Source organism: Hemicordylus capensis, chromosome 1 (assembly GCF_027244095.1).
Source record: "Hemicordylus capensis ecotype Gifberg chromosome 1, rHemCap1.1.pri, whole genome shotgun sequence".
In the NCBI taxonomy this organism is placed as follows: Eukaryota; Metazoa; Chordata; class Lepidosauria; order Squamata; family Cordylidae; genus Hemicordylus; species Hemicordylus capensis.
Genome location: NC_069657.1, coordinates 435355173 through 435369691, shown reverse-complemented (window position 1 = coordinate 435369691; position 14519 = coordinate 435355173). Strand labels below are relative to the sequence as shown.

General features: G+C 43.2%; 1 protein-coding gene across 1 annotated transcript in view; it reads right to left on the bottom strand.

The window, feature by feature from the left end:
* DHX57 (DExH-box helicase 57) overlaps nt 1–14519 on the bottom strand; it is a 60998-nt gene that overhangs the window by 32184 nt on the left and 14295 nt on the right. Inside the window, exons 6-10 of the mRNA XM_053243098.1 lie at nt 10551–10744; nt 9214–9335; nt 6410–6605; nt 3240–3364; nt 1050–1183 (exon numbers count right to left, since the gene is read on the bottom strand). Coding sequence (XP_053099073.1) covers nt 1050–1183; nt 3240–3364; nt 6410–6605; nt 9214–9335; nt 10551–10744 — 771 coding nt within the window. The remainder of the gene's footprint in view (nt 1–1049; nt 1184–3239; nt 3365–6409; nt 6606–9213; nt 9336–10550; nt 10745–14519) is intronic.

Below are 14519 nucleotides of genomic sequence, written 5' to 3'. Positions count from 1 at the left end.
GTGATTCTCTTTATTTAGCAGGGGGAGAGTAACTGGCCCTATCTACCCCCAGCACAGTACTTCCAGTGACTGTTGCTGGTGTCTACTTTATGTTTCTTTTAAATACATACAAATTCATGAATTATGGGGCTATAAGAAGTTATTAATCATGACAGCTAAATGCAGGGATGCAAACATTTGTGTCAAGTAACCAGTGATAAATTAATAATTGGGTGTGGAGACTTGCACTTTCCTGTAGAAGCCAGGAAGCAGGTTTTTCCTTATCCAACCTCTAGAAAACTGTGCTGCATATTACATTTAGCAAAAAAAGAAAAGAAAAAACTGGATCATGCAAAATTCCTCTAGACAAAGGATGCTGGGGCCAACAAAAGGGGAAGAGACTGCTTTCCAGGGGCAGCTGACTAGCTACTGTAAAAAAACAGAATGTCGGACTGGACCAGGGCTGCACAACTTTGGTCCTGCAGCTGTTTTTGGACTAAAACTCCCATCGCCCCTGACTACTGGGCACTGTGGCTGGGGATGATGGGAGCTGTAGTCCCACAAGAGCTGGAGAGTTGAACTTGTGTAGCTCTGGGCTAGATGGACTTTGCCCTGAGCTAGCAAGGTTGGTCTGGACTCTTATGTTCTTAAAAGGATGGATGTTAGACTAACATACCTGCCTTTCTTCAACTCAAGGCATTTTTTAGCAACTATTCGCAGCAAGGTACCCTTTTATTCAAGTTCTTGGTCAATAACTTCTCTCTCGCACATTCTCTCACTTTGGTGTTTTTTTGGTGGTTATAGTAGTGCCTGTTTTATTTAGAGGATGCTTTTATTGAAATTTTATGATCGATTTCTTTAACATTGTTCAGCCGGGAGATGAACAATGTTAAGATCAACAGCAGCATAAAATTCATTCATTCATTCATATAAACAAACAAACATTAAATATTCAATAAATCTTGCAAAGATTATGTCAACTAATTAAGAATTGTTACAATGGAGAAGGATCTGTCAAAACACACAACCTGTGAAGAGAGGAACAACAAAATAAAGTGACTGTTTTTCACCTGGTATGTTAACAACGGGACAGGAGTTAAAGTACTGAGAGAAAAGTTCAGCATTCAAGGTAGCACTCATTAGTATAATGCGTAGGTCTGGCCTCTTTAACATTATATCCTTCAAAACCAGCAGCAAGAAGTCACTGAAGAAGAAGAAAATGAAGCAAAAAACAGCTGAATCTCTTCTGTTTTTCTATTCCCAGCCCGCTACTGACATATCACCACTACTGATGCTTGATGGGTAATCCTAGCAAAGTTCAAGGTCATTTATGAATATTCCTCTTTTGGGATATTTCTGATTTCCCTCAATACTGCACTCATTCTATAAACAGAGTTTTGGGCATCTCACACATTTGAGCTTATGTCATTTAGGTCATTTAGCAGAATTTGGAAAACACAGAAGCCCTCCTTTTTTAAAATATGGAGAACAAAATGCCGGTCTGGCCCAGCAGCAAAGCAAATTTTGAGGTGTGAGGAAGTGTTCTGAAAGTAACTAAAATACAAGCCACTGCCATGCATACAGCAAGGACTCCATTGTCTCTCAAATAAGTAAGTCAGGGATGGATCATTAAATCAGCCTGGAATAGGGTTACCAGTTCCTTTCCAAGGGATAGTGGCAGAAACACTGCACAAGTTACCATTTGCTTTGTAAGAAAGCGTGCACATAATTGTGCGACCGTGCTCTCATGCAAATGTGCAAAATTGTGCAAATGCATTTGTGTGATGGACAGCTGTTGGAAATAATGGCCATCCATTGCACAAGTGTGTTCCTACAATTTCACACATTTGCGCAAGAGCGCTCTTGAGCAATTGTGTGCACACTTTGTTACAAGGCAAATGGAAGCTTGCACAGCATGTCAGCCATTCTCTTTAAAAATGCAGAGCATCAAGAGATGATGCAGCCACTGTACCTCCTATTCTGCTGCTCTACCAGTTCCTTCATCTTCCTGCTGTGCAGACAGAAGCCTATTGCAGCAAGTGAGACAGGAGTGAGGGTGAAGGATTGGAGAAGCAGCATTTTCTGCATTCTCTGACAGTGCCTTAGGTTTTTAGAAGGAACACACACCATTCCTGGGTTAAATCCTAGCCTAGAATGTTAGGAAGTTATCAATTCCATCTTTTCATTGCTATTGCTCCATTGCGCCAATGCTTTTTAACATCTACTGTATATGAAACTGCTGGGAGAGATCATCAGGAGATTTGGTGCAGAGTGTTATCAGTATGTTGATGACACCCAAATCTATTTCTCCATGACAACATAATCAGGCATAACCTCTTTAAATGCCTGCCTGGAGGTGGTGATGGGCTGGATGAGGGATAACAAACTGAGACTGAATCCAGATAAGGCTGAGGTACTTATTGTGCGGGGTCAGAACTCGGGAGACTATTTTGATCTGCCAGTTCTGGATGGGATCACACTTCCCCAGAATGAACAGGTTCACAGTCTTCTGGATTCAAACCTCTCCCTGGTGTTCCAGGGGCTTTCTATCAGTTCGGCCAATACACCAGCTGCATCCATTTCTTGAGATAAATGACCTCAGAACAGTGGCACATATGCTGGTAACCTCCAAACTTGACCACTACAATGCACTCTAGGTGGGGCTGCCTTTGTACATAGTCCAGAAACTGCAGTGGGTACAGAATGTGGCAGCCAGTTCAGTTTCTGGGTGATCTCTGAGAGATCATATTACTCCTATACTAAAAGAGCTATGCTGGCTCCCAGTATGTTTCCAGGCAAAATACAAGGTGTTGGTTATAACCTATAAAGCCTTAAACAGCTTAGGCCCTGGGTATTTAAGAGGAATGTTTTCTTTGCCATGAGCCCCACCGCCCATTGAGATCATCTGGGAGAGGTTCCTCTGCAATTGCCAGCTTGTCTGGTGGCTACGCAGGGATGGACCTTCTCCGTGCCGCCATGAAGCTCTGGAATGTGCTCCCTGCTGAAATAAGAGCCTCCCCATCTCTGAAAGCTTTTGATAAGTCTCTAAAGACTCGTTTTTTCACCCAAGCTTTTTAACTGGACTATGGTTTTAGGTTGTTTTAAGGATTTCATCTTTAATCTGTTTTATGTTCTTGTGAACCGCACAGACATGGAAATTTGGGGTGGTCTACACATTTGAGAAATAAAATAAATAAATATTATGAATGTAAATGCTATTTTTTTGGTATCACAACACTGAAAATCAAGGGCCGAGTTACCTTTCTTCAGTTCTCTCATGGACCTCATCAATAACAACATGGGTGAATCCTTGTAAAGTCATGTCCCCTTCTAATCTTCTCAGAAGCACTCCAGTAGTACAGTATAATAACCGGGTAGCAGAAGACTGGAAGAGAAAAGGAAAAGAATCCAGAACATGCCACTGAATGTTTGGGTGAACAAAAGAGTTTTTAATTGGTGCCTAAAGATCAGCAATGTAGGTGCCTGAGGAGGGAGTTCCAAAGTCTGAAAAAGGGCCGGTTTGGGTGGCCACTTGCCTCACATCTGAATAGGAGTGTGCATGGAACCGCGGAACTGCGGTCCGGCACTGGGGTGGGGGGTTCCTTTAAGGGCGGGGGAGGGTTTACTTACCCCTCCCATTGCTTTCCCCCCTCTGGCGCACGTATTCTCATTAGTAATCGGGGTGGCAGGATACCAGGTTTACTTACCCCTCCTGCCTGCGCGCGCCGGAGGGGGGAAAGCGGTGGGAGGGGTAAGGAAACCCTCCCCCGACCTTAAAGGAACCCCCACCCCAGTGCTGGATTGCAGCTCCGCGGTTCCATGCACACCCCTATTCAGATGTAAGGCAAATGGCCACCCAAACCAGCCCAAACCATGCACACCCCTATTCAGATGTGAGGCAAGCGGCCACCCAAACAGGCCCTTTGGGTGGCAAGTAGCCACCCAAACCGGCCACCCAAACAGGCCCGCACGTTTGTGGCCATGCGCACACGTCATGGAGACGTGAAGCGCGCGTGTGACGTGCGCACACGCAAAAGGCTTCTTGAATTATTTTGGGCACCTAAAATAAGGCCTGAGCAGAAGATCTTAGTATATGGGCAGGATCAGAGAAGAGAGAGAGAGAGAAAGAGAGATGAACAGGCTCATATAGGATTCATATATATTTGAACCTATAGAGTCAGATGGAAAATCTGGACTGTGTAGTGCGTTTGTGCATGTAGAGAACTTGTTCAAATATCAGGAGCTGAACTCCACTAAAAGATTTTACTTTTTCCTGGCTGGGATGCTCAGGGCCAGACACAGTACACCAATGGGAATATTTTCTCCAAGTCAAACAGTAACTGTGAAGGCCCCAATCTGGATTGGGACCAGAGACGTAGGTTTTCTGGAGAAATCTGAATTGGAATCTTTTCTGGAGGGGCATCCTGTGCAAATTTCTCCATTTGAATTAAATTTGTATCCCCCACTCCCACAGAAAATGTACTCTACACATTTTCCTGATGCTCTAAGTAGATTGTGATCTTATTTGGCATGTTATCCGACCTATTTATACAGTTTAAAAACACACTGCTACCATACTAATATACCCTCACTGTATCTCAAAAGTTATTAGAATTTTCGATGGAAAAATAAAGCATGGGAACATTTTCCTGAAATGTTTTCCACCCCACTTCTCTGACTGGGACCAAGCCCCCATCATGGTCATAATGCAGATACTGTAAGGAATAAAAGAGGCCAAATGAAATCAAATTGACATTGTAAACATATTTAAAAGAAGAAAGAAAATAGAGTAAAATGTAATCATGGTAGCAGTAGTAGCAACAATAACAGAGTCTCTAGAGTTCTTGCCCAGGAGGAGGTAGATTTCTGCGATATTTGACGTTTAATTTCTTGTAATTTCAACATGCTATTGAATTTTGTATTAATTGGTTTTTGAAGACTTGTGCATAAGCAAGGCCATCTACTAGAACAGATTATCTTTCAGAACTTTTATCTTCCAGTTGAAACTCACACATCCTGGAATACTCCTCTTCCAGTAGCAGCATCAATGGCTTGATGCTGTCAGTAGCATCCAGCAGCAGCATAAACGGCAGTAGCAGCATCAATGGCAATTTCGGGTAAATTGCTACACCAATTTACCCGAGGGAGTGCCTTGCCCCATATTTCCCAACTTGGACCTTAAGATCTTCTTCAGAGGCCCCACTCCAAGTGCCCCTGCCAAATGAGATGAGGTGGGTGGCTACTAGGGAGAGGGCCTTTTCAGTGGTGGCATCCCATCTACGGAATAGCCTCCCCAATGAGGATTGCCTGGCATCATCACTTTGTTCTTTTAGACCCCAGGTGAAGACCTTTCTGTTCACTCAGGCACAAGTTTTAAGATGATTTGCATTGTATTTTGTATTTTCTATTGTAATTTGTTAGTTTTGTGTTACATGTTTTAATTGGATGTTTTTATTGATGTGATGTTGTGAGCCACCAAGAGAACAATTTGTTATGGGGCAGCTAACAAATGAAGTTTATTTAATTATCATCATAATCATCATCATCTGACAAACAGAGGAGACTGTTTGAAAAGGGCTCGGATGAGTCAGGCCAAAACTTATTTTATTTTATTTATTTATTTAACATATTTTTATACCGCCCAAACCTAAATCTCTGGGTGGTTTACTTAGTCCTAATGTGATGGAGTCTCTGAGGCTCTGCCCAGGAGGACGGTAGATTATCTTTCAGAACGTTTATCTTATTAGATTACTCTGCTTACACACACAAGTCTTTCAAACATTGTTAGTAGGCTCTGCTGAAATCACAGGAAGTCAAATGACAAACATAAATAACAGAGTGAATTCACTCTCCAAAGATAAAGCATGCTATCTGCTACTGGAAACTTAATCTCATGGAAACTAGCTTTGCGCAAACACTACCTAGAGAGATATATATATCAGGTGGTATATAAATATGATAGATAGATAGATAGATAGATAGATAGATAGATAGATAGATAGATAGATAACCAGGACTTTGAGTATTCTTTGTTTATATGGATACCATGCATACTCATGGAACACAGTATCTGGTGCAGAATTCAGAATCCTGGGAAGTTCCGCTTTATTTATTTTTAGGGCATGTGTCAAAATTATGGATGCAAAGATAAATGGGAAAACCTGTAGTCCATTTTCTCTGAACCCAAACAGAAGCTAAGCAGAACTTCTGGTGTTATGTCATTGATCTGCGTAACAACTTGCTCCTGTACTCTCATTCTCAGTAGCTGAAACAGAAGCTATACTGCTTGAATTAATAAAGATACAGTTAAATGCCATAAGAGAGACCTTTTTAAGAATTGCTATCAGAAGCAAAACAAAAAAGTGCCAATTGACTAGTACCTAGGATACCAGTGGTGTAAAAATAAATGAAAGTTAACAAACAAACAAACCTTTACACTTTCTAGCCGGATCTGGTATCCAACTGTGATCCCAACTCTCTCTGTTCGTTCCTTGGCTACACGTTCAGCCACAGAAATGGCAGAAATCCTGCGAGGCTGGGTGCAGATTATGTTGGCTAACTGACTGGGAGGGCCTTCTAGTGATGAATCCAAGATAAACTGAGGAATCTGAGTGGTTTTTCCACATCTGTATCAATAAGAGAAAACAAATTTTTAAAAATTCAGTGCAATCCTTGACGAAGCCTGTCCACTGAGAACTACAGCTGTACAAACTAGCTTAAGCTAGGGGCCAGAATAAGCAAGTTTTGTATCATTTTGAACCTGGAAGTAGGCAAACTGCATAGAAATTCTCTCTCTTTTCCAAACTGGAGAAAACAATCATTCTACTCTGAGATGCAAGGCCTATTTGGTTTCCACAGAACATGATTCCTTCCAGGTATGAAGTTCCTCACAGGATCTTTGAGATTAATGACCAGCCTCCTCTCCATCTAAAGAGTTAACCGGAAGTGAACCCATTTCTTGACAGGCTGGTGAACTCCAAGGCAGCCAATCAGTACACCAGGTGGGTGGGACCTAGGAAGCTGTTGCCTGAAAGAAGGGAGTTCTTTAGGAGAAGAAGCTAGGCTGGAGGTGCAGAGGAGGACATGTGGCCATGGAGGTTGGCTGTAGGAGAATAACTGCATATCCTTGAAAGACAGGAGGGCAGGAAGCTTGAATTCTCATCAGGGGTTTGGTGAGTTCAAGGCAAGGAGCCAGGGCTTATGGCTTCAGGAAGTTTAGCATAGGGAACAGTTTGTTTAGTCAGACTAGGCATTAGGGATGTTATATTGCTTTGTGTGTGTGCTCTGCATATTCTGGATACTATTCTATTATAGTTTGCCTGCAATGTAATTGAAATAAGAAACACTAGCCTACGCTCAATACACCTAGGGCATTGCAAAAGGCTCTATAAACATTTAAATGTGCATTAAGACAACCTATTTTTGTAATCCTAAAGTGTGCCGTCAAGTCGATTTCGACTCCTGGCACCCACAGAGCCCTGTGCTTTTCTTTGGTAGAATACAGGAGGGTTTACCATTGCCTCCTCCTGCACAGTAGGAGATGATGCCTTTCAGCATCTTCCTGTATCGCTGCTGCCTGATATTGTAGCAGCGGGGATACAAACCGGCAACCTTCTGCTTGTTAATCAAGCATTTCCCCACTGCGCCACTTAAGATGGCTTTTGTAATCCTACTAAGATACGTAACTGTATCTAAGAAAGCTAGAAGCCTCAAATGGAAGAAGTCTGTAGTAATTGAATAAAATTGGGGTGGGTTTTTTTAGTTCTTTTCTTTCTCCAAGCCTCTCCGAGTTGGTTTTTAACAGAGAAAAGGGTGTGGGGGGAGAAGGGGGATTTTTCTGGTGCAAACATGTCCTCAAGCATTCAGCAGCTACCAGTTTTCTCACCACGTGTAGGCTTGCACGTGGAAGATTTTTGTACTTGTCCAAGAGGCAAATTAAGAGAGATTTTTTCTGGCTTATCCCACTCCAAGCCCAGAGAGTTTCTGTAGACAAAACGGGTGGTGATGGCAGCATTTTGAGCCTACCAATAATACAGAATAGTTTTAGGAGAAGCCTAGCCAGGCAGTTCAGCAGGGATGATTCAGCATTTCTTTCTCTCACGTGAGCTTGTTCTGAGACAAAGGCTATAATATGCTACATCTTGGCTGAGTATAAGAGGTAAGGGAACACTGAAGTAGAATCTACACCTTTGTAATACTCTAAAAAGATCAATACACGCACATGTATATAAACTATACTGCCCATTGGACTTTTACATGCATGTGTCTTTGCAACTGTAGACTTAGGTTGCAATTTTTAACAGAATACTTTAGGAATTGGATTACTTAGATATCCTATGCACACTTACCATGAAGTCAGCCCCATGGAACACAGTGGGACTTACTTTCAACTAAACGCGCAGAGAACTGTGCTGTCAACCTTTCACCATAAGTGATTAGGGATGTGCACAAATCACAATTTGAACAGCGATTCACTGCACATCTCTCACGCCTTTAAAAGGGAGGAGACCAGGTACATATCTGCTCCTCCAACACTCACTGCCATTTCCTGTTCCGGCAGTGCTTCTCCTGCAGCTATCAGTGTGCGCTGGAAGCGCTCCCCCCGCTACCCTTGGGCACTGCTGGCACGCACATGGCCTCCACACATGCTGACCATGCAAATGCGGTTACAGACCATGCAAATGGCTGCCACGCACGGAGGCCATGTGAGCCCCAGCGTCACAGCTACAAGGGTGGCTGGAGAATGCCGCTGAAACAAGAAGTGGTAGCAAGTGGCGGAGGAGCAGGTATGGACCTGTTCTCCTCCCTTTTAAAAAGGTGTGTGTGGGATGTGCTGTGAATCGCTGTTCGAATCGCGATTCATGCACATCCCTATCAGTGATGTGTACTGTAGAGTACATATTTCTTGAAGAGGTAGGGGACTAAACCTCACTAACACCCCAGATCTCACAGGGCAGGTTCAGATATTACACAGAACCATGGTTTATTTAATCTAACTATGTGGTTAGTTTGTATTCTGAACCCACACCAGTCAACTAACCATGGCTTATTTCAGGCTATCAAACAATGAGCTGAACCCAAGGTTTGAACTTGTTTGGTTTGTCATAACCATTTACACTTGCAAATTTGGCTTTGAGCTAAAATTTCTCCAAGTTGAACCAAAGGCAGAAGTGCACACATGTGTAGCCTATATATGTGTGAGCAAGTGTGGTAACAGTACAAGGCATGGCTTACCCAGTCATCCCACTCACAACCAGGACCTGATTTCTGTTCAGCAAGCCAAGGATGGTTTTTCTCTCTTCCCAAGCAGGAAGCTTCTGTCGTTCTTGCAACATGGCCTGGTAGTGTCTAGAAGACTGAAAAATACATACATGAGGTCTGCAGCAGCAACTCCTATCTCTCAGTTTATTATCAAGACTTAGTTATAGATGGTAAACAATATATGTACAGCTTTACAAGCAACTCAACAAAAATGTCTACAAAGCACTTGTGAAGCTATGCCTTATGAAAGAGCTCAGACAGGCAGGAGAGACTGTGGCCACAACCCAGCCACTGAAGACCTCAAATGTTTCCCTGGGCCAAATTCACCTCCTTTTACAGAACTGCACAAGTGCTCTGAGCATGTCCAATAGTGACTGGGAGCATTACAAAAAGGGAATGTGCTCACAAATATGACAGTCTATTTTAACATCATGAATTACTTAGGAGTGGTTTACGATGTTATATACATATTTGTATCTCTTTTTGGCTATACAAACACACAGAGGCTATTCTCACGCGTGGTGGAAACTGGGCTAAGGGAGCCCAGCCCAATTTGCACCGTGCATGTGAGCTGCCGGGAGCTGTGTGGCTCCTGGCGGCAAGCCCGCCTAACTCCACCCCACCCCCATAAAGTTAGCAAGCACTCCGCTAACCCTTCTCCTATTGTGTGTCACGCCTCCTGGCGTTGGGGCTCCAGAATGCCCTGCGCATTTGCGTGAGACATTCTGAGACTTCCAGGGGCCAGGAGGCCCCCGATCCCCACCGCCCCAACCGGCTCCATGACAGAGCCGGTAATCACAGGGCGAGCTCCCTGCTCATCTGCAGGGAGAGCGGGTCAAGTCCACTCTCCCCACAGAACCCTCTTAGGCTCTCCACACTGCGCTCATATGGAAAGCCTTACTATTGAAAAGGAAATAGACTGACAGTCAGTAGACTGTTTCCAGATAACCCTATATGCTGTATAAAAATCTCCTCTGGGAAACAGACATAGGTGCTATTGATCCCACACTAATTATTCAGAGAGCATGGGTACACAGATCTTTCCTTTAGGATGCAAAAATTTTAATGTGGAAGACAGCAATAAAATAATTTGTGAAGCCACAGAAAGCAAACTTTAGATATTCAGAGTTTTGCTGTGTTAGCAGAACCTCCATTTTCTCTCTCTCAGATTCTGAGATTACAATTTATTTCAGAGTTAGATGCATACAAAGCTAAATTATTTGGTAAAAGAAGAGCTTAGTTGAGCCTATACTAAACATTACACATTCCCCACCCATCTTAGTAATTTAAAAGATAAAACATAATTGTACCTTTTTAATTTTGAATTGTTTGCAAATCTTAAAATTTTCTTTGTCAATGGGCTTTGCTGGAGCACTGTACTTTCTCAAAAGCTTCTTTTTGAGGTTCACATAACTCTCACTCTCTATGTGAACTGTCTGTAGTTCCTCATCGTCATCTTCGTCATCATCGTCCTCTCCCTCTTCAATTACCAATTCCTTTGTGGCTTAAAAGAAAAAACAACTTCTTAACATACACTCTGCAATATTAAATGCTCTCTGGAGAAGACATTTGAAACTGCCTGATACCGAGTCAGGCCAATGGCCCATCTGGGTCAGTACTGTCTGCCACTAACTAGTGGTGGCTCTCCAGGAATCATACCTAGAGATGCCAGCTGGGGCCTTCTGCACGCACAGCTTGTGTTCTGTTACTGATCTCTGACTACTATCAAAAGTCTTATAACAGAACATGCTGTTTCATAGAACACTGCTGAGTGCTGGCCTAGAGATATTCTCGTCACATGAAATGGCAACCCAGCGCTGAATTTCTCATCACCCTGAGCAGCATTATTTAGTAGATCTCCCCTCATGAATCTTGCCCTTGACATACTGTATTTACCTGAATTCAAGACTAACCCCCCGCTCCGCCCCCAAGTTCTTTTATGTTATAAATAGCGAGGGCGGGGGGGGGGAGCGTCATCTTAAATTCAGAGTCCTCTTCCTTTCAGGTAAAAACACAAATATAACCTGTATTTCAGCTGTATTCTTAAAAAGGGGGCATTTTAAATCCAGAGTTGTCTCCTATTAGGGTTAATATGGTTCTGAATTCTCCTGTTCCCCCAGCAGCTACAACTGAGATGGACTGGGGTCAAGGAAATTCACAACTACATGATATGAAGGATTCACATGGAGAATTATATGAAAGAGTGCTGGCACTAAGTTCACGGAGGCTGCCATTTCTGGCCTCTTTAATAGCAGCTGGAGGGACATAAGAATATAAGAACAGCCTTGCTGGATCAGGCCCAAGGCCCATCTAGGCCAGCATCCTGTTTCACACAGTGGCCCACCAGATGCCACTGGAAGCCGACAGGCAGGAGTTGAGGGCATGCCCTCTCTCCTGCTGTGACTCCCCTGCAAATGGAACTCAGAACCATTTTGCCTTTGAGAGCAGGGCAGTGGAGACAATAATACACAGTCTCCACTGCAATATCCAGTGGCCAATGTGTCAATGGATACCGCAGGGGAGATAGTGTACTATTGGTCAAAGAAGATGGCAGCTACCAGTGCAGCTGCAAAGAATACTCCAAGCTGCTGCTGCTGCCGCCACTAAGGTACCCCTGCACAAGGGCTCTGAGGAGGTTTACCTTGGCAGTTGTAACAGCAGGGGCAACTTGGAGTGCTTCTCAGCAGCCTTCTTCATGGGCAGCTGCCTTCTTTTTCACCAGGTCCTCAGAGGTTAGCCATGAGCCCTTGGAGGGCCCTAGGCCTTCAGCCAGTGCCCGAGTTGGCTGGCCCCGGATACCAAACAATACTGCAATGGGGTGGGAAGCTCACTGCAGTGATGCCAGTTCTAGTGGAGAGTACAGTGGCTCCACGACAAGCTGACTTGCCAAACCGCCTCTTTACAAGAGTAACCTCTCATTCTAAAGACCCGGCTATTTCGCTTTGTCTCATATTTTGCCTGCAGCGGGAATTGTGTCCTAGAGCTGTCTCCAACCCACTTCCTCTTGAATTTACTCACATTCTTCAAATATCCTAGTATTGTTTCCTCTCTTGCGAGAGTTCCCCACAGACCAGAGCAGTTCTTTTATTAGATTTTGTATTGCAATTTGGGATTTGCTTCACTTGTGCATAACCCTGAGAATTAATACACAGCAGATAACTGCAGAAAACTGTTAGGTACTAGAAAAAAGTAGGTACGTCTGGCTGTTAACACCGGTAGCTTGCTGTTTTTAGGCATTAGTTGGTTTGTCTAGTTCTCATGGCAGGTGAAGACCTTTTTGCTCACTCAGGCTTTTAGGATTTTGATCTGATTTTAAGCGATTTTAAAACATGTCTTTTAAATTGTTTTGCATTGTACAGGTGAAACTCGAAAAATTAGAATATCGTGCAAAAGTTCATTAATTTCAGTAATGCAAATTAAAAGGGGAAACTGATATGTGAGATAGACGCAATACATGCAAAGCAAGATAAGTCAAGCCTTAAGTGGTTATAATTGTGATGATCATGGTGTACAGCTCATGAGAACCCCAAATCCACAATCCCAGAAAATTAGAATATTACATGAAACCAATAAAACAAGGATTGTCAATAGAACAATATCAGACCTCTGAAAAGTATAAGCATGCATATGTATTCAGTACTTGGTTTGGGCCCCTTTTGCAGCAATGACTGCCTCAATGTGGCGTGGCATGGATGCTATCAGCCTGTGGCACTGCTGAGGTGTTATGGAAGACCAGGATGCTTCAATAGCGGCCTTCAGCTCTTCTGCATTGTTTGGTCTCATGTCTCTCATCCTTCTCTTGGCAATGCCCCATAGATTCTCTATGGGGTTCAGGTCAGGCGAGTTTGCTGGCCAATCAAGCACAGTAATCCCATGGTCACTGAACCAGGTTTTGGTACTTTTGGCAGTGTGGGCAGGTGCCAAGTCCTGCTGGAAAATGAAGTCAGCATCCCCATACAGCTCGTCTGCAGAAGGAAGCATGAAGTGCTCCAAAATCTCCTGATAGACGGCTGCGTTGACCCTGGACTTAATGAAGCACAGTGGACCAACACCAGCAGATGACATGGCTCCCCAAATCAACACAGACTGTGGAAACTTGACACTGGTCTTCAAGCATCTTGCATTGTGTGCCTCTCCATTCTTCCTCCAGACTCTGGGTCCTTGGTTTCCAAATGAGATGCAAAAGTTGCTTTCATCAGAAAAGAGGACTTTGGACCACTGAGCAACAGACCAGTTCTTTTTTTCTTGAGCCCAGGTAAGACGCTTCTGACGTTGTTTGTTGTTCAGGAGCGGCTTGACAAGAGGAATACGACATTTGAAGCCCATGTCCAGGATCTGTCTGTGTGTGGTGGCTCTTGATGCACTAACTCCAGCCTCAGTCCACTCCTTGTGAAAGTCCCCAACACTTTTGAATGGCCTTTTCCTGACAATCCTCTCCAGGCTGCGGTCATCCCTGCTGCTTGTGCACCTTTTTCTTCCACGCTTTTCCCTTCCACATAACTTTCTATTAATGTGCTTTGATACAGCACTTTGGGAACATCCAACTTCTTTTGCAATTACCTTTTGAGGCTTTCCCTCCTTATGGAGGGTGTCAATGATGGTTTTCTGCACAACTGTCAAGTCAGCAGTCTTTCCCATGATTGTGATTCCTAATGAACCAGACTGAGAGACCATTTAAAGGCTCAGGAACCCTTTGCAGGTGTTATGGATTGATTAGCTGATTGGAGTGGGACACCTGGAGCCTAGACTGTTGAACCTTTTCACAATATTCTAATTTTCTGGGATTGTGGATTTGGGGTTCTCATGAGCTGTACGCCATGATCATCACAATTATAACAAATTAAGGCTTGACTTCTCTCGCTTTGCATGTAATGCGTCTATCTCATATATCAGTTTCACCTTTTAATTTGCATTACTGAAATTAATGAACTTTTGCACGATATTCTAATTTTTCGAGTTTCACCTGTATATTGTATTTTCTTCCTCCCTTTTTTGGTTTGCTAGGATTTAATGTGCTGTGTGTTTTTATCTCATGTTTTAATGTTGTGTTGTAAGACACCCAGAGGACAATTTCTTATGGGGTAGATAACAAACACAGATTATTAATTTATTATAATAATAATAATGGATATTTAGTGGTACTCAGGATAGTCCCAATGATTTAACTGCAATTTTTTAATCCAGCTGCTTGTTTGCTGTTTTAGTTTTTATTTGATTTGATCTGTGAAGCACCTTGAGGGCACTTATCAAAAGGCAGAGTATAAATTCTGAACATAAAT